This window comes from Corticium candelabrum, chromosome 21 (assembly GCF_963422355.1).
Source record: "Corticium candelabrum chromosome 21, ooCorCand1.1, whole genome shotgun sequence".
NCBI classification, from domain to species: Eukaryota; Metazoa; Porifera; class Homoscleromorpha; order Homosclerophorida; family Plakinidae; genus Corticium; species Corticium candelabrum.
The window spans coordinates 2,664,052-2,682,808 of NC_085105.1; the positions used below are offsets into that span (position 1 = coordinate 2,664,052).

The following is an 18,757-nucleotide window of genomic DNA, read 5'->3' on the forward strand; positions in this document are numbered from 1 at the left end:
TCAATACACCACACCTTCCCTTCCGTACTGTTTACTACTCCCTGTAACATTGTCTACAAATCTAAACGTTCGGAAGGACGTCTATTTCGAGCTGGATTTCTCCTTGTCATCGGAGGTGTAACCTCGGCTGGACGAGTTGGATCCTCTCGATCTTCTGATTCGATAGGCGAGGGTTGGTCTTTTCTGAGCAGTCCACTGAAATATCTGGACCAGTGGTCGTAGGTCTATCATCTCGTTTCAGTTGATCAGCATGCCTGTGTACAACTTCCTCTTTGCTTTGGATGTGGTAATCGACAACTACTAGTTTTTCGATAACAGTTCCATCTACCCATTTATCTGTTCCTCGATAATCCCTTAACCAAACTTTCTCTCCAACGTCAAATCTCTTTGGCTTTGGGGCGCTTGTCCTTTCTGCCTAAGTTGTTTTCTTTTTATGTTGCTGGCTAAAGTGGGTTGTAACATGCTCAACCTTCAACGTACTCTCCTTCTCAGAAATAGCTCGGTTGGTGGTGCTTCAGTTGTAGAGTGGGGCGTGTTCCTATACTGAAATAGAAAGGTTGATAGATTCTCCTTGACCTTTCCTGGTTCTTTGCTCATGGCCTTCATTGCGCTTTTAAATGTTTGGACACACTCTCCACCACACCATTAACTTTGGGTGATAGGGTGCCGACTTCAGATGCTTCACTCCCATCCTTATTAAGACTTCTTTAAATTCAACTGATGTAAATTGTGGTCCGTTGTCAGACACTAAGATTTCGGGGATTCCATATCTAGCAAAAAGATCTCGAAGTGCTTGAATGGTAGCCTCAGTGGTGGTTCTAGACATCGGTATGACCTCCATCCATTTCGAATTAGCGTCCACCACAAGGAAAAAATTCTTCTCTAGGAATGGTCCTGCGAAATCCACATGGATCCTTTGGAATGTGGTATCCGGCCACACCCAAGGATGTAAAGTAACCATTCCTGGGTCTCTGCTCAATCTTTGACATGCAGTACATCTCTTTGCGACTTCTTCTATGGATCTATCTATTCCAGGCCACCAAAAATGTCTCCGTGATAGTGCTTTCATTCTGACTATTCTCAGATGACTGCTATGTAATTCCTCGGAGTAACTGAACTTGAAATTTCTGTGGAATGACCACTCGAAATCCCCATAAAAGGCACTCATCTTGCATAGTGATCTCCAATCTCCTTGCGAAATATGGTCGTAATTCTTCGTCAACTTTTGCTGGCCATCCACGCAAAGTGTATCTATACACTTTAAACAATAATGGATCATTTCTGGTAGCTTGTCTCAAATCAGCATTGGTGATTGGTATTGAGTCCAGTTGCATTACATTGATCATGCTTGCTTGAGCTGAACTGTTCTCGTCAGCGTGACTCTCTTTCAAGGGTAATCTTGATAATCCATCTGCATTGCTGTGTTGGTTCGTGGATCGAAACTCGATTTGGTATTGATATGCCATGAGTAGTATATTGCCCATCTTTGCAATCTAGCTGCGGTTACAGTCGGTATTCCCTTCTTAGATCCAAAAATGGTAGTCAGGGGCTTGTGGTCTGTAATAATAATTAATGGTCTTCCATAGAGAAATTTGTGAAACTTTTTCACACCAAAATTAGGCTAAATGCTTCTTTCTCTATTTGGCTATAATGTTGCTCTGCTTTACTCAAGGTTCTTGACCCATAAGCATTAGGACATTCACTTCAATCAGGCATAGTATGCGACAAAACTGCTTCAATTCCGTATGCTGAAGCATCGCATGCTAGCCGTAACGGTAACTCACTGTTGTAGTGAACTAATACTTGAGCTGAAACAAGTTGTTCCTTCAACTTGTGAAAGGCTTCCCTGCACTCCTTGCTCCATTTCCATGGTTGACTCTTTCCCAGCAGTCGATTCAGTGGTCTACAGGTCATTGAAAGATTCTTCAAGAAACGACCTTAGTAGTTTACCAGTCCCAAGAACGACTTCAGTTCTTGTACATTGCGTGGTACTGGTGCTTCCTTGATTGCTTGGATTTTCTGAGGGGCGGTACTGCGTCCTTGTACTTGTATGCAATAACCCAAATATTCCACTTTGGTATGCATCCACTGGCACTTGTTTCGTTTTCAATCTATGACCAAAATCTTGCAATCGCTTTAGAACTGCTTCCAAATTAGTCAAATGCTCTTGATCATCCTTCCCTCTGATGAGGATGTCGTCCAGATAACAAATGACTCTAGGAATTCCTTGCAACGCACGTTCCATAATGTGCTGAAACACTGCTGGGGCGCTGGCCACTCCAAAAGGTAGTCTTGTATACTGGTACAATCCTCGATGTGCATTTACCACAACAAAGATTTCGATTCTTCTTCCAACAAGACCTGTTGGTAAGCTTGGGCCAGATCTAATTTCGTAAATTTCTCTCCCCTGCAATTTCTGCAAACATCTCCTCTGGCTTCGGTAATGGATACTGATCCACATATATACTAGGATTTATTGACACTTTGTAGTCTCCACAAATCCTTACTGAGCCGTCCGATTTCGGAACAGCCACTATGGGTAATGCATATTCATTCCATGATATTCTTTCCAATACTCCTTCAGCTTCCAATCGGTCGAGTTCCTTTTCAATAGAAGTTTTCATTGCATGGGGTACACACCGTGGCTTGAAGAACTTGGGCACTGAACCCTGCTTCAAGGAAAGCTTTGCTTTATACCCTTTCAAAGTTCCAACCCCTGGCTGAAACAGTTCCTCATACTTCTTGATCAGGTTCTCAACTGTTTGCGTGTCTTTGGCTATTCGCTGTATTTTCAAGCTTTTCCAGTCTATTTGGATTTTCTCCAGCCAATTCCTGCCAACTAAAGTTGGACCATTTCCTGCTACTACAATCAAAGGCAAGGTTTCCTCTTGACCATCATTCAGCTATGATCCTATAAGAAAAGGGACTTTGTAAAAGTCATGAGACTTGGCGAGTAGCGTACTCTAAACGTATAGGGCTAAACCGACTTTCGGTCTGGGGACTATGTGGCTGGCTGGCTGGCTGGCTGGCTGGTATAGATATATTTCAGATATAACTAAACAGCCAAATATACAGAAATCACTGATATGCTAAACTAGAATGTAGACAGCTACAGTCACCAAACGTAATCCATACGTATAATAATTTACTAACTGTCAAAATTATGAAGCTGGCTGGTTGGCTGGCTGGCTGGCTGGCTATGTCTGTCACGCTACAGGAATGTGCCACGCCTCCTTAGTGTGGCCCAATCACGAAACATTAATTCCTTTATGTCGTACGTGGCAACCAGAGACAATAGACGAACAGCCAATCGTACGCGCGAAACTTCCTTGAGAGAGTTTTCTCACCAGAACAGTGTAATTCATGTTTGCGATTGCTAGGACCTGTCGGACATAAACAACAGAACTCACCTGTCTGCAACTGCTGACCCAAAATCAATCGCTTTCTTGGTTTTACGATATTTATACGGGAATCTAACATTACGTAACCAGTAGAGATTTTATGTCCCGTATAGGCTACGATTACTTGCGACAACAGTCAGACCTCGCTATTCCGACCACGTTGGTCTGGCTGCTTTTTGTCAGATTAGCGAGGGTGTCGGATTATCGGATAATCCGACATCAAACCTCACTAGCTAAGTTGTCGGACTAATAGGGGAAATGTAACAATGAAGCTTTTAACCTAACAGTCATAAAATAGTTAACATATATTGTAACGTCTTTCACAGGCCCTCTTAATTAACACGCTCAAGCTAGAGCGTGGCGGAGTCCGCACGCGAAGAGCAATGTGTCAGCATGTACTGACGCAATGTCTCTGCTTTCGATCAAAAGTGTAGTTTACATAGTAACATTTTCATGCAGCTGCAATGTTCACGCTTTATTGCTCACACGATTAGTTACACGCTAGAGAAAACAAGCATAATACATGCCGGATACAAACACGAATAACAACAACAAGTTCACACATCATTCCTACATGCTGGTCCTACATGTTCAAGGGCTAACTGCCCTTCTACAACACAAGGCAGCAGTTGCGTGCTGAAAACTCTTAATCCAAAATATGTACAGCAAAGAGTTAACGTTAAAATTCACCGCGAACAGTACTGTAGTGATTTCCATTACAGCATATGGTATTTTCTTGTGTAGTCGTAGATCACGGCTGACAGTATTATAGGTCTTGGTCACTACATACGGCGCTAAGAGAAATATATTGGTCAAGACGATCAGGACGATGTAGAGGAATGACTTAGACTGAATGATCTTCTTAAAATGAGCTGGTGAAACTCTATGACGTTCTTGCTCGGTAGATGGAAGCGACGGATGAGAGAAACCTGACAATACAACCATGTTGTCGTCCGTGTTAGACAAAGAAGTCTCGCTTTTTATCTGGCTCTTGATGGCGATGCGAGCAATACAGGAAAACAGAATGAAGACGAGAATCGAAGGAACAACGTAGTTGACGAAATAGAAAAATTGAAGGAAAGTGCCGCTTGCCAAATCCTTTTTCATTCCACTCGATCCGGTAGTACAGAGATACAAGTTCTTCTTCTTCCATATATTGTAAGAGCTCCATCCTATAATAGGAGGTAAAGATGTAAGAAGCGACACGATCCAACTCGTCACGGTGAGCGTCCAAAAGCGTCTTTTGTTGAATTTATGGTCGAATACGTTTGCAACGCTGTCGTAGCGACTATAGGCAATTATGACAAGGGACCAGCAGGACCAAGACAATTGAACGTTGTTTACATATCTGCAGAACTTGCAGTACATTTGTACGCCGATTGAAAGATGGTCGTCCATCATGAAATGCAACGGAATGGCAATGAAGCTCAAGACGGCTCGTAAGATATCCGACGTAACCAAATTAATAATAGGATAATTAATTAAGGCCTGTCCACACTAGACCAGAATGGATCGCGATCCGATCGGGATAGCGAGCGTCCACACTGCACTTTGAAAACGATACCTCCGCTTCATTTCGCTATCACGTGACTGATGACCGATGTGTATGTGAGGTTTCTTTGCTAGTAGAAAGCGTTGATACAGCGACGTAAGGTGAGCGAGAACAAAGACGAGTGAGGAGTGCTAGATGTTCCGACTACACACGCAGCGTACGTGAAGGTAACGCCCACTATTTCTAATTGGATTCAACCGATCGCGATCGGATCGCGATCCAGTTGCCAGTGTGGACAGGCCTTTACTGTACGAGCATTAGGCAGTCGATAGAACATGTTGAGAATGAGTCCACAAAGAACGAACTGAATAGCCGATGGAATTCCGGTGAGTAGTAACGAAGAGTTGATGGTTGGCTTGCCTGTCGTGTTCAAGACCAAAGATCCGTACTGCATAAAAAATTTCAAAGACCGTTTCCTATATTCATAAGTTCAGTACGAGAGTACTAAATAAATGGAAAACTGTCAATAGTACACTGACATGTGACGTCATAGACACAAGTTAGCAAGTGTAGCTGAAAAGTGTGCCGATTGCGCACCTCACACCCAAACTGTAACTATCTAAACAGGTTTCTGTGCATTTGCTAATACCAGCCTTCGATAGCACTCACAAAGACATTGTCGTCGTCAGTTTACAATAACCTAGGGGGCACGCTCAAGGTCGGAAAGCCTATATCAAATTTGGGGTACAGGTGTAACTCGGCGTGGATAAGAATATAGGCAGTATGGCGTCGGCCTCCAGCTTTAGTCGGGTCCCTTTTGGAGTGCAACAGAGAACGACATAGTGCTGTAGAACTACCCTTATGGGGTTTGTCATTCAGGAAGGAGACTGAATGCCCCTGATAAACTCACTTTGAAGAAAGTTCCGTTACGTGAGCTTCATCTCATAGGGTAGTTTTGTTTTCTCCTAGGTGTGGTCATGCTCTTCATCATTCATTGTTATTTACATAGCATTCTTACGTCAAAATACTATCTAGCAGTCCCATCAGACTACGTTATCTGAGCAAACTGTAGTTGATTTTGCTTATCTTGAGCGTCAAACTACGTCCAAAGCAAAGAGGTACAGTTCCGAAAACTATTGTTCAGTGCGCACGTAAGTTGGAAAGTGTTGATTAGATGTTACGGTTTTCATTTTCTGCAGGATGACCCGCCTCCACTCTTGCACGAATTTCTCTGGAACGGCGTATCGGATCTCCACCAAATTTAAACTGCCCATTCCTGACCTCAGACGGTACGCAAATTCCCGTGGAGCGCCAAATTTCTGTTGAAGACGACACTAGTGATTTTGCAACAACACCACGGCCGCTCAGCCATGCACATACACCGAAATTTCAAGCTGTCAGACTGCAGAGCCACTATGCAGAAACATTGTGGAACAAGCAAAATATTAAAAGTTAGGTACAGCTACACGTACCGCATGGTGCCTGAATCCAGCACCTTCGCTTTCTAGACGTCTGGTTGTTAGTGGGAAAACATGCACGCGCAAATGTAGACTAGGCGTTGTTTCTACGTGCTAAACCCTTACGTAAAGCAAAGGACTAAACACCATGTAAAGGATGGCCGCCTGATGGCCAAATTCTCGTTAGTAGATACCAAACAAAGAGAGGTGGAGTCTTATGATGACATCACGTTTATCTATTGGTCGGTAATGACACCACGCACTTCTCGTCTATTGGTCGCAATAGCTCTATTTGCATCTGCGCTAATCGAGTATAAATACGGTTGTACGGTCGTTGGCCAGACGACTACTATACCCTTAACCCGGATATCCGGGGCTCGGGTAAAAACAGACGTCTCATTCATGACTCACTTTCGTCCGCTAATACACTCAATCCGTCGTTAGAGCGAAACCCAGGCACGAAACAGATAGTTTCAATCGGCGAGAAATCGACCATCTCTCGTGGCTTGTACCCGGGGATCGTATGTGTCAAAATTGAAAGTCGCACCGCGGTCACATCGTCGAGAGATTTCACATGGGGTCGACTCCTCGAGAGGGGACCGCGACCCATCAATGGGCGCAGACTGAGCCAGGATAGAAGAGCAGACGAACAACAGTTCGATCGTCTCTCTCCGCTGCACCGTTCGAGAGTTTACTCTGAACACACAAACACAGACGCAGACACAGACACAGACACAGACACAGACACAGACACAGACACAGACACACACACACACACACACACACACACACACACACACACACACACACACACACACACACACACACACACACACACACACACACATGCACACACACACACACACAAACACACACACACACACACACACACACACACACACACACACACACACACACACACACACACACTACTGCTTTCTAGCGTGTATAGAAGATTTCTGTTGCTTGCATCTACTGTGGTCTTTCGGTCGGAAGCTCGTTACATGAATAGTGGAAATAGCCGACGTCTTAAAAGATACGGTAAAAGCTCTAATTCAGACGCCGTGTAAAATGATCGGGTGATAAAGAGGCACCTCAGCTATCTAGAGACCTCTAAATAGTTAGCCCTCTATTGCACGTGTTCACATTGTGTCCAATTAAAGCAATAGAGAATAAGGAAGTGACTTAGAATGCAAAACGTAGGCCAGCCATACAGTCTAGTGTAGTGTAGATGTGCGATTCGTATTCTCGTTCACCACTGCCATTGAGCTATAGTCGACGTTTGTGGGACACAAACGCCAACCGTCTTATAGATTCTATAGGCCGTGTTCCATTCGAAATAACTTGTCGCTTGATGACGAGGGCTCTTTGTTCGATTTATTATCTGTTTCACATGTATACCACTGTGATAGGAAATTTTTGGTACATTATTCCCTGTTTTGTGGTATCATCGTGCTATGCGTTCCTTTGAATGACATCTCAGTGTGGTTTGACTATCCTCGTGCATAAGTAAAGGAGCGCTATCCAGATGTTTTGCTCGGTGGTCCCTCGGATACTGGATTGAAAAAAAATGTATACACGAAACCAAAATCTCGAAATCAGAGAAACTTAGCACGACAACGCTGGAAGGATGTGATACTCTACCACAAGCTATAGATTCTTAGCGCACACAATTTTTGGACAAACAGCGATCTAGCAGCGTGATCGCGAGAGATAACCTAGTTTACTGATCCTGCACGTGGAAACGTGCGAAAATGCCGTTCAGAAAGTAAGTGTTCGCAGCGGCGTTCGTTCGCACACTTCAAAGTGCATTCAGGACAGAATTAAACGGTGGAAATATCTTATTCCGCAATGGCGCGTGAGTGGAAGCAGAACTGCAAGGACCGTGACAATGTTTCTACGCAGAAGATGTACAGTACAGCTGAAAAGAATGCTTCCACATTGACTGTGGTTCAATCTTCACACGTCCGTAGCTCCTAGGCAACAATCGTTGTAGACGTAAACTACGTGATAGCTACATGCATCTAACTCAGTGTGTGAAAACGCCCATTCAATGCTCTATTTTGCTGCAATAAACTGCTAAATCAATTTCTTAAGTAAAATAATAATCAAAAATTAATATTGAATATACATTGTCAGGAACTATTTTTGTTTGCAATTGAAAATTGAAATTGATTTCCATCCGGGACGGCGGGAATGGCGCCTTGCGGTAATGAACCGCTTAGCAGAAGACACGGCACTCTATTTCTGGACTCACAATCTCCCGTTCCCGTCTATCCCGCGCACTTAAAACGGCGTATCTTCGCGTAAGCCAGTGCTCCTTTAAGAATGAAGGTATATATATATATATATATATATATATATATATATATATATATATATATATATATATATATGTAGCTGTACAGCACGCGTAGCACACATATCAACAGGAGAAAAGTTTGATCCAATGTGATAATTAATTTAGTAATAACTGTGTGTGTGTGAATGTGTCAAAGTGTGGGAAAGCAGGGTGCAAATACAGCTCGGATAGTTGTTAGGTGCACCTGAAGGTGCATTCGGTGCACGTGTCGACCATTATATTGTCAATAGGACAGTTGCTAACTGTTATGGGCTCACACGTGCACGTATGTGTACCTGTATAAATTTGCCAGTGCTTCACCAACGACGCCACTTGTACTAGTATTCACGTACTGTCCGACACCCATATAGAGAACTCCAACGTAAAATATTTCTATGGAGAACGGATCTTCGGTCTTGTTCAACAGCACGTCACTAGTGAACACGACGGGCAAGACAACTTTCGACTCTTTGTTTGTGCTTGTCAGAATTTCGTCGGCTATTCAGCTCGTGCTCTGTGGACTCGTTCTCAACGTGCTCTATCGACTTCCCCATGTTCGCAAAATAATCAATTACCCTATTATCAATTTGGTTGGGTCGGATATCTTACGAGCCGTCTTGACCTTCCTTGCCATTCCGTTGCATTTCATGAGGCACGGCCATCCTTCAATTGGCGAACAAATATACTGCGAGTTATTCAGATATGCAAACAACGTTCAGTTGTCTTGGTCCTGCTGGGCCCTCGTCATAGTTGCCTATAGTCGTTATGACAGCGTTGCAAACATATTCAATCAGAAATTCAACAAAAGACGCTTTTGGACACTCACCGTGACGAGTTGGATCGTGTCGCTTCTTACATCTTTACCTCCTATTATAGGATGGAGCTCTTACGATATGAGGAAGATGAAGAACATGTATCGCTGTAGTACCGGATCGAGTGGAAAGGATTTGGCAAGCGCCACTTTCCTTCCATTTTTCTATTTCGTCAACTACGTTGTTCCTTCGATTTTCGTCTTGATAATCTTTTCCTTTATTGCTCGTATCACCATCAAGCGGCAGATAAAAGGCCAGACTTCTTCGTCTAACAAAAAGGACAACAAAGTCATCGTATTGTCAGGTTTTTCTCATCCGTCGCTTCCATCTGCCGAGCAAGAACGGCAGCGAGACTCAGCAGCTCATTTAAAAAATATCGTTCGATCTAGATCGTTCCTCTACATCGTCCTGATCGTCGTGACCAACATATTTCTCTTAGCGCCATATGTGGTGACCACATCCTATGATGCTGTCAGCCGCGATCTCGGACTATACAAGAAAATACCTTACGTTGTAATGGAAATCACTACAGTACTGTTCGTGGCGAATTTTGTTGCTAACTCTTTGCTGTACATATTTTGGATCAGGACTTTTCAGCATGCAACTGCTGTTTTGTGTTGTCGCAGAAAGGAGGAGCGCGCTGCAACAGCAGCAGTTAGGAATAACGTGTGAACTTGTTGCTTTCCCGGTTTATGCGTGCATGTGTGCGTACGAGCGCGCGTGCATGTGCATGTGTCTATAATTATTCTTGTTTCTTTTAGCACGTAACTAATCACTAAATGTAAGTACAGAAAATTTCAATTGCTGAGAATCCAATATATATATATATATATATATATATTTAAAGTCTGAATTTTTGCAAGTGTCGTGAGCACAAGGCCCAAGCTCATTTTCAAGACAACTTTAAATTCCGCACAATTAAGTGACAAATGATCGCAATCTTTAGTTCCGATGGAAGAAACAAATAATCAGTAGTCGACCGGTGCATAGGAATCGCTCCCTCGGAATCGCTCTGTGGAAGGTATTTGCATGGTGGTGCACGCTTGGCTACCCTGAATATTTGAAGTTGAAGACTGTCTGCTGTTGAAAATGTACCTTAACATTTTCATAACTGTTATGTTAGAATAATTGATAGAAAGATGATTCTATTGTCAATTAACTTTGCACGTATGCGACTTTGATTGCGAGCATGGATGTACAGAATTTTCATCGCCTGGAGTGTGTGCTGACCCGCATGGTCCCCTGTGCAGACCTCTGTTCGTAAGCATCTTTGTATGCCGCTCTGTAGTAGTAAATGATCGGTGTCTGTCCATGCAAATGGAAAATATAGCAAATTGATAAGGAGTTTTCGTTAGACGGTCACGCCCCCAGCCAGATGGCTGAGTTCCTGTGCACTACGCATGACCTATGGGCCGCGATAGCAATCTCCAGGAGCCTGGCCAGTAAAGGCATGCACCCAAAGTCCCACTTGGACCCCAAATCTACGGCTAACGAGTAAACGACTCCTCTGCTCTGAGTCAAAAATTCATTCGTTGCTTTGTTTCTGACAAGAAAGAACATCTTTCATTCTGATACTGACTTTCTTCGTGCCTTCATTGCTCTTGAGAAATTTTCTGAGAAGTCTTCAGGTATAGTTAAACGCTACTACTCAATGTTGAAAGAATTTCGTGTATTCTACACACTGAAAGTGGGGAATTATTTATAGAAATTCTGAAGTATGATTGCAAGACTAGAACTGGAAAAGTCAGCTAAATATGTGGGAAGTGTGACTGGAGAGGGCCAAGTGTGAGAAAAGTATCTGGACCATACCAGAACGCGAGGCAGCTATAGGTTACTACTTGTCGGTGGAATTAATCAACACCCAATGCAGGACGTTCAATGGACGACTATCTACTGCGAGCAAGGATGAAAAAACTATTTAAAACTGTGAAAATGCATGACTGTTGGTAAAATCCCTGATTTCCGTAAGGACTGTCTTGTTAGGGAGAAGACTTCCAGAAATATTTCAACCATCTACAACTACTTGCAGCGAAAGCCAAGCAGCGAAAGCCAAGCAGCGATAAGCTAACAGACTCCAACTTTCTAGCGAAAGAAATCATGGCAGCTATAAAGACTGATTGAAGTTACTTGCACCAAACAGGGAATTTGAAACTACAGAAACTCCTTGTTTCTGAGTTACTATACTGAACATCACAGGCTGTCTCTTCCTCACCAAAAGCGGATGAAAAAGTAAACGTTGCTCTTGTTGTTACAAAGTCGTATTATGTATATCTAACAATTTGGCAGCTGCTACATTGAAGGAAGTGATAAAGAGATTTGAAGATAAAATGACAGAAGCAGTGCATTCTCATGCAGATCTCAAACTGTTATCTAAATATAGTCGCCCTCGGACCATTAATTAATAATGACCGGCCTCTTACATCCACTAACACGCCGTCTCTGCTTTTGATCAAAAGTGTATTCTCCACAATAGTTATATTCTCATTCACTTCTCATGTGCACGCTTATATTACACGCTTATGCACAAAAACAGGAATATAACAACAAGTTCACACGTTATTCAATTATACTTCTGCTGTTGCAGGGCGCTCCTTCTTTCTGCGACAACGCAAAGCAGCGGTCGCGTCCTGAAATGTCTGGATCCAAAATATGTAAAGCATAGAATTGACATTAAATTTGCCACGAACAGTATATATATTATAACTAAATGTCCCATATGGGACAAACAAAAAACATACATGAAAGACAAGTATTATTACTGGATATGTCAAACAAGTGCACTACTGGTCCAAAGACAACAGAAATACATGAGTTGTAAAGATTTATAGAGAAGGAAGTAGAAAGTGCGATGATGAGAAAACAAATCAGGAGTAGAGGACACTGTGGTAGCAGCACAGGCAGACGAATAGACACTATGAGCGCTGAGTGCTCAAAGAGCAGGGTGAAGGTGCGGCATACATCAGACTCCCGAATGACCATGTTATCCAGCAGGGAAGAGGAGAAAATAAAGACAAGGCGACATTCGAACAGGATGACAAAAAATTTCCAGGACGAATAGGATAGCAGGAACACCACAGACAGCCGAAGAAACCTGAAGAGCGCGAAATGCTGAAAGAGCAGGGTGAAGGTGCGGCAAACATCAAACTCTTGACCAACCATGTTGTCCAACAGAGAAGTGAGGAGAAGAAGGAAGACGAGATGACACAAGAAGCATGAATAAGACAATGGGAACACCACAGAGAGCCGAAGAAACCTGAAGAGCGCGAAATGCTGAAAGAGCAGAGTGTAGGTGCGGCAAACATCAGACTCCTGACCGACTATGTTGTCCAGCAGAGAAGTGACGAGAAGGAAGACGAGATGACACAAGAAGAATGAGTAAGACAGCAGAAACATCACAGACCGCCGAAGAAACCTGAAGAGCGCGATATGCTTGAAGAGCGAGGTGAAGGTGCGCAAACATCAGACTCTAGACCGACCATGTTGTCCAGCAGAGAAGTGACAAGAAGAAGAAAGACGAGATGACACAAGATGAACGAATAAGACAACGCGAACACCACAGACAGCCGAAGAAACCTGAAGAGCGCGAAATGCTCAAAGAGCAGAGAGAAGGTGCGGCAAACAACAGACTCCCGACCGACCATGTTGTCCACCGGAGAAATGACGAAAAGAAGGAAGACGAGAAGACCAGTACACTCCACGCAGACAGAAAGAACGCAAAGAGACGAACAAACAGATCACAGGAACTCCACACAGCAACAAGAACAGCAACATACGAATAGCATTCATTCTCCCAATGGGATCCCTTCACGTGGATGAGGACTGACGCAAGCAGCCAGAGTGGCAAAAGCTACAATGGCGCAACCTGGAGAGATGACGACCGCTGTTTCTCTTGTTCACTCAACGAAAGACGAAGACAACAACACACGTGGAGGCGCTCACCATACATCCGGGATATATATATATATATATATATATATATATATATATATATATATATATATATATATATGGCAACCTTCAGTAGTTTCTTACGCAGTCCGAGATCAAGACTGACGCTTTATCTTAGGACGTGGTCACTACATATGGCGCTAAGAGAAATATGTTGGTCACAACAATCAGGACGATGTAGAGGAATGACCAAGACTGAATGATCTTCTTTACATGAGCTGCTGAGTTTCGCTGCCGCTCTTACTCGGTAGACGAACGCGGCAGATGGGAGAAACTTTCAATACGACGACCTTCAAGTTTTTGTCCGTAATATCAGACCTCTCAACTCTCGCGATTTCTTCGTGAGACTTACGATTTACGGGCATGTCTCACAATCTCCCGATTGCCAGTCATTTCTCCCCACAAGCCTAGCGTGAGACACTCTGACAGTCGCTCTGTGTAGCCCCGTCTTTCCGGACATAGCGGACTTTTTTAACTAGATTCTAGTAGACGGCTGTGATTGCTTGTATCTGGACTATCCGGGCGGCGCATTAAAGTAACGTTTAGAAGTTCGAGGCTGAGCATAGGCGCGCGCACAGAAAGGTAAAGCGAGACCAACGACGTAAACTGCTAATCACGCCTACTTTAGACACATTTAAGGGGCGCGGTCATTTACAAAGACAGTCTCACGATTTGGTGCGAAGAAAAGTCGAGAGGTCTGCGAAGAGACCCTAAACTCTTTATCTACCGCTTGATGGCGATGCCGGAAAAGAGTATCAAGACGAGAATCGAAGGAACAGCGTAGTTGACGGAATAGAAAATGGAAGGAAAGTAGCGCTTGCGAAATCCTTTATCATTCCACTCGATCCGGTAGTAGACATCGATACATGTTCTTCATCTTCCTTATATCGTAAGAGCTCCATCCTATAATAGAAGGTAAAGATGTAAGAAGCGACACGATCCAACTCGTCACGGTGAGTGTCCAAAAGCGTCTTTTGCTGAATTTCGGATCCAAGACGTTTTGTAACGCTGTCCTAACGACTATAGGCAACTATAACGAGGGCCCAGCAGGACCAAGACAACTGAACGTTGTTTGCATATCAGAAGAATTCGCAGTATATTTGGTCGTCAACTGAAGAATGGTCGTCCCTCATGAAATGCAACGGAATGGCAAGGAAAGTCAAGACGATTTGTAAGATATCCGACCCAACCAAATTGATAATAGGATAAAAACACGCTGAGAGCCAGTCCACAAAGCAGGAGCTGACTAGCCGACAGAATTTTGAAAATTACGGGCAAAGTGTTGATGGTTGACTTGCGCGTCGTATTTACTAGTGATCAAGACCGAAGATCCTTTTCCATAGAAATATTTTACAAATTGTTGGATTCCTATAGATGGATGTCGAACAGTGAGTCGTTTGTGGAGCACTGTCAAACTTATATGTGTAAGTGTCCATGCACGTGTGTGCCCATCAACAGCTGCAGGTAACAAGAGTCCAGTTTTGAATACTTGTTAACACCTGCACTGATTGCACGTTCAGGTGCACCTCACAACCACACCAGATGTGTTTGCACCCTCGTTTGCATTAATTGAAACACACACACACACACACACACACACACACACACACACACACACACACACACACACACACACACACACACACACACACACACACACACACACACACACACACACACACTACTACTACTACTACTACTACTACTACTATGTGTCACTGCCGCTAATAAAGGTCACGTCACCCCATGAAAGGGCAAAAACAGTCTCAGAGTTTACGAGTACAGTATTACTTCCTCAGAAAACTTCCTGCGCTGTCACCCACACCCACGCCTCTGTAGATCTCGATGTCAAAATAGAAACCACATTGTTCCTTGCAAGCAACCTCCGTAGTTCTCTAGTCATCACACCAGCTTTCTTCTCTTCCCAGCTGTCTGATCTCAAGAACCCCGATGTATCCTGGCTTTTCAACGTAAACTCCCGACGCCGTGTCTTTCGCTCACTGTGCAGACTTTTTTAACCAACTGAGGAGCTTGCAAAACGCCGCAGTTGGACAGGAGAGGGTTAAATAGGGTGACGTCATCGAGTCGACGTCCTGGGCCCACGTTCCTCTGACTTAACAGCAATCTATTGTTTTTGGGCATCTAAGAGATAGTAACGTCAGAGGAGACCAGACAACGGCAGGCAACCATAGAGCACAATGTACTCCAGGCGCCGCCATGCAACATCCGGGACACACACCATGGTTCTAGCCAGGACAGCGTCTTTCCCGTCATTTTGACGGTTGGGGATGACGGTTAGGAAAGTTCCAACTGTCATTGTCCAAATGAGGAACAGTGAGGTGGAGTGCATTTGCTGCCTAAGCAGACATTTACACAGGAAAGGAAAGATGTAATTAGCACTATAGAAACGGTGCATGTACAGGTAACAATGGGAAAGACAACACCTTGTCTAGGCGTTGTACAAATACAATTGCACTAAATTTATGTAAATCGTAACTGAAGACGCCTGTTGGTATTGCATGTAAAAGATCCTATCTACACTAAATTGGTGAGTCTTCTCTTCTCTCACCAGGATATATCCAAATTGTAAGTTAGCTTGCTTAGTTGATCCTAAACAACAACACCTTGAAAACTTGACCAACCTACTGAAAAATAGCGGACTGGGCTTTAGCCACTCTTTTCACAACAGCTGATTGTGAGACTGCACGATTGGCGTATACGTTTGCATCATAAGTTGTTCTCTATTGCTTTGCCACAACTTGAACCTGTGCCATCATTCATGTTAACTACCGTCTACTATAATCCTACAGCAAAACCTCTTTGAAGGCGCCTATTAAGTACAATCTGCTTGCTTCAATGTCTTCTAAACTTATATGTGGTGGTAGCAGTGGCGTAGGAATGTCATCCAGGTTGGGGGCAAATCTTTCAATACGCGGCAAATGTAGCCTCGTGTACCCAGGACCGTCTGCGCGCAAGTGTAGTAGTTTTTGCACTGTTGTCTATTGGAGCTCCTCGTTTTCTTCCATTTGTAGCTCGTTTTCACAATGACCTATTTCATATAGTTACCATAGCCTCCTGATTTGGGGGCATGGCCCCCGTGGTTCCTACGCCTATGGGTAGGGAGGTGATGGTAGCAGTATAGCAGTAGCTTGGACAATGAGAAGGCTGAAGCCAGTTAGTTAGTCAGGACAGAGTACTAAATGCCATCAGATATCTGATACTGTTTGTGCTGTACGTGTTTAATACCAGTCTCGTTATTAATTGATGAACTGCAATGGCATCAAAAGATTACACAATGTCTCATGTGTCATTTGATACCCAAAGTAGCTCTATCTATCTAGTGCTAGGGTTTAGTAATGAAGCGCCTTTAGAGGGCAAATTATTCAGATCCTGAGGCGCCTTTCATCACCTGGGCGCCTGAATTTACAGAGCTTTTATCGTATCTTTTCAAGACGTCGGTTATGTTTCCAATATTCATGTAACGAGCTCAAAACCAAAAACCATAATGTAGATGCAACCAACAGAAACATAATATAATATGTAGAATATATAGAACGGTCTACATCGCTAGATACACTGACAATTAATCATGTGCACACACAATGTTCGAATGCAACGTCACATTGTTGCGACAACAAGTTTACACACGATTCCTAACAGATGCTGCAACGCGCTCGTGCCTGCGACAACACAGAACAGCAGTCGCGTGCTGAAAAGTTCTGATCCAAAATATGTACAGCAAACAGTTGATATTGAAATTCGCTATGAACAGTAGTGTAGTGAGCTGCATCATAACCTTCGGTATATTCTTATGCAGTCCGAGATCGTGACTGACGGTATCATAGGACGAGGTCACTACATATGGCGCCACCAGAAGGAATATGTTGGTCACAACGATAATGACGATGTAGATGAATGACTTAGACTGAATAATCTTTTTAAAATGAATTCCTGCAACTCTCTGCCGTTCTTCCTCGGCAGACGGAAGCGATGGATGAGGGAAATTTGGCAATCTGACGATCTTCAAGTTGGTGTCCGAATTCGACGAGGAGGCACTTTTTGTCTGCCGCTTGACGGCAATGCGAGCAATACCGGAAAAGAGTATCAAGACGAGAATCGAAGGAACAACGTAGTCGACGAAAAGGAAAAATGGAAGGAAAGTGGCGCTTGCCAAATCCTTTTTCATTCCACTCGATCCGGTAGCTAGTACAGCGATACACCTTTCCCTCCTTTCTAAAATTGTAAGAGCTCCATCCTAGAACGGGAGGTAAAGATGTAAGAAGCGACACGATCCGACTTGTCACGGCGAGTGTCCAAAAACGTTTTCTGTTTAACTTAGGATCGAGGACGTTTGCGACGCTGTCGTATAGCGACTATAGGCAATTATGACGAGGGCCCAGCTCGACCAAGACAACTGAACGTTGTTTGCATATCTGATGCTGACGCAGTATATTTCCTCTCCGATTGAGACGTGGTCGCGCCTCATGAAATAGAACGCAGTAATGAAGTAGGTCAAGATGGCTCGTAGGATGTCCGACGTAACCAAATTGGCGATCGAATAATTGATTGTTTTACGAACTCCCGGCAACCGGTAGAACACGTTGAGAACGAGTCCGCAGAGCACAAGCTGAACGTTCGCCGGAAGTGATGCCATTACGGGTAGGAAATAAAACAGCGATCCACCCGTCTTGTTCACTATATCTAGTGACGCGCTGTTGATCAAAACCACAGATCCGTTCTCCATAAAGAAATATTTCAGACCGTTGCATGCACGGATTCCGCAGATCGGTGAGTGTCACAGTGGCGCATCCAGAGTCGTATAGACACAATTATACTGGCAACGTGTAGTGAATAAATAGTAACAGGTCATGCAAACATCTACACATGCAGTGCGCACGTGCGACGTCGCAAACAGGTAACAATTGAAGTGTCCCTTTACAACTGTTGACAGGTGATCCACGTGTATATACCTCGTTATCTCGTATACAGGCGACAGAAGCGGGAACGTGGAGGCTCGTGCCCCACATATCTTCGCGCTAATTCACCGCTCAGAGAAAGTGAGTCATTAGTCTGAGTGTAAAATCGTCTGCCCCTCTCTCGGCAGAGACTTCCTGTATGCACCAATGTGTCGTCTTACTAATACACTACGTAGTAATGGAATGACAATAGTACTCAGAGGCGTAGGAACCTAGATTTGGTTGAGGAGGCACAGTTTTTCCTAAGAGGGAGTAGCTCTGCACAACAAGGCTAGATGTATTATTAATTAATCATATATATCTAAATAGATATATATGCATGCTACATAT

The 18,757-nt window shown here is 43.7% G+C and overlaps 2 protein-coding genes across 2 annotated transcripts; one reads left to right on the top strand and one right to left on the bottom strand.

The window, feature by feature from the left end:
• Positions 1-9,086: 9,086 nt before the first annotated feature.
• LOC134196840 (rhodopsin-like) lies at positions 9,087-10,175 on the top strand. The gene has a single exon (XM_062666061.1). The coding sequence runs from the start codon at positions 9,087-9,089 to the stop codon at positions 10,173-10,175; it is 1,089 nt and encodes a 362-aa protein (XP_062522045.1).
• Positions 10,176-12,187: 2,012 nt separating this feature from the next.
• LOC134196671 (uncharacterized) lies at positions 12,188-13,440 on the bottom strand. The gene is made up of 3 exons (XM_062665881.1): positions 13,277-13,440; positions 12,818-12,915; positions 12,188-12,756 (listed from the first exon to the last, which is right to left on the bottom strand). The coding sequence occupies exons 1-3, from the start codon at positions 13,283-13,285 to the stop codon at positions 12,207-12,209; spliced, it is 657 nt and encodes a 218-aa protein (XP_062521865.1). The 5' UTR covers positions 13,286-13,440; the 3' UTR covers positions 12,188-12,206.
• Between the last annotated feature and the right edge of the window lie 5,317 nt (positions 13,441-18,757).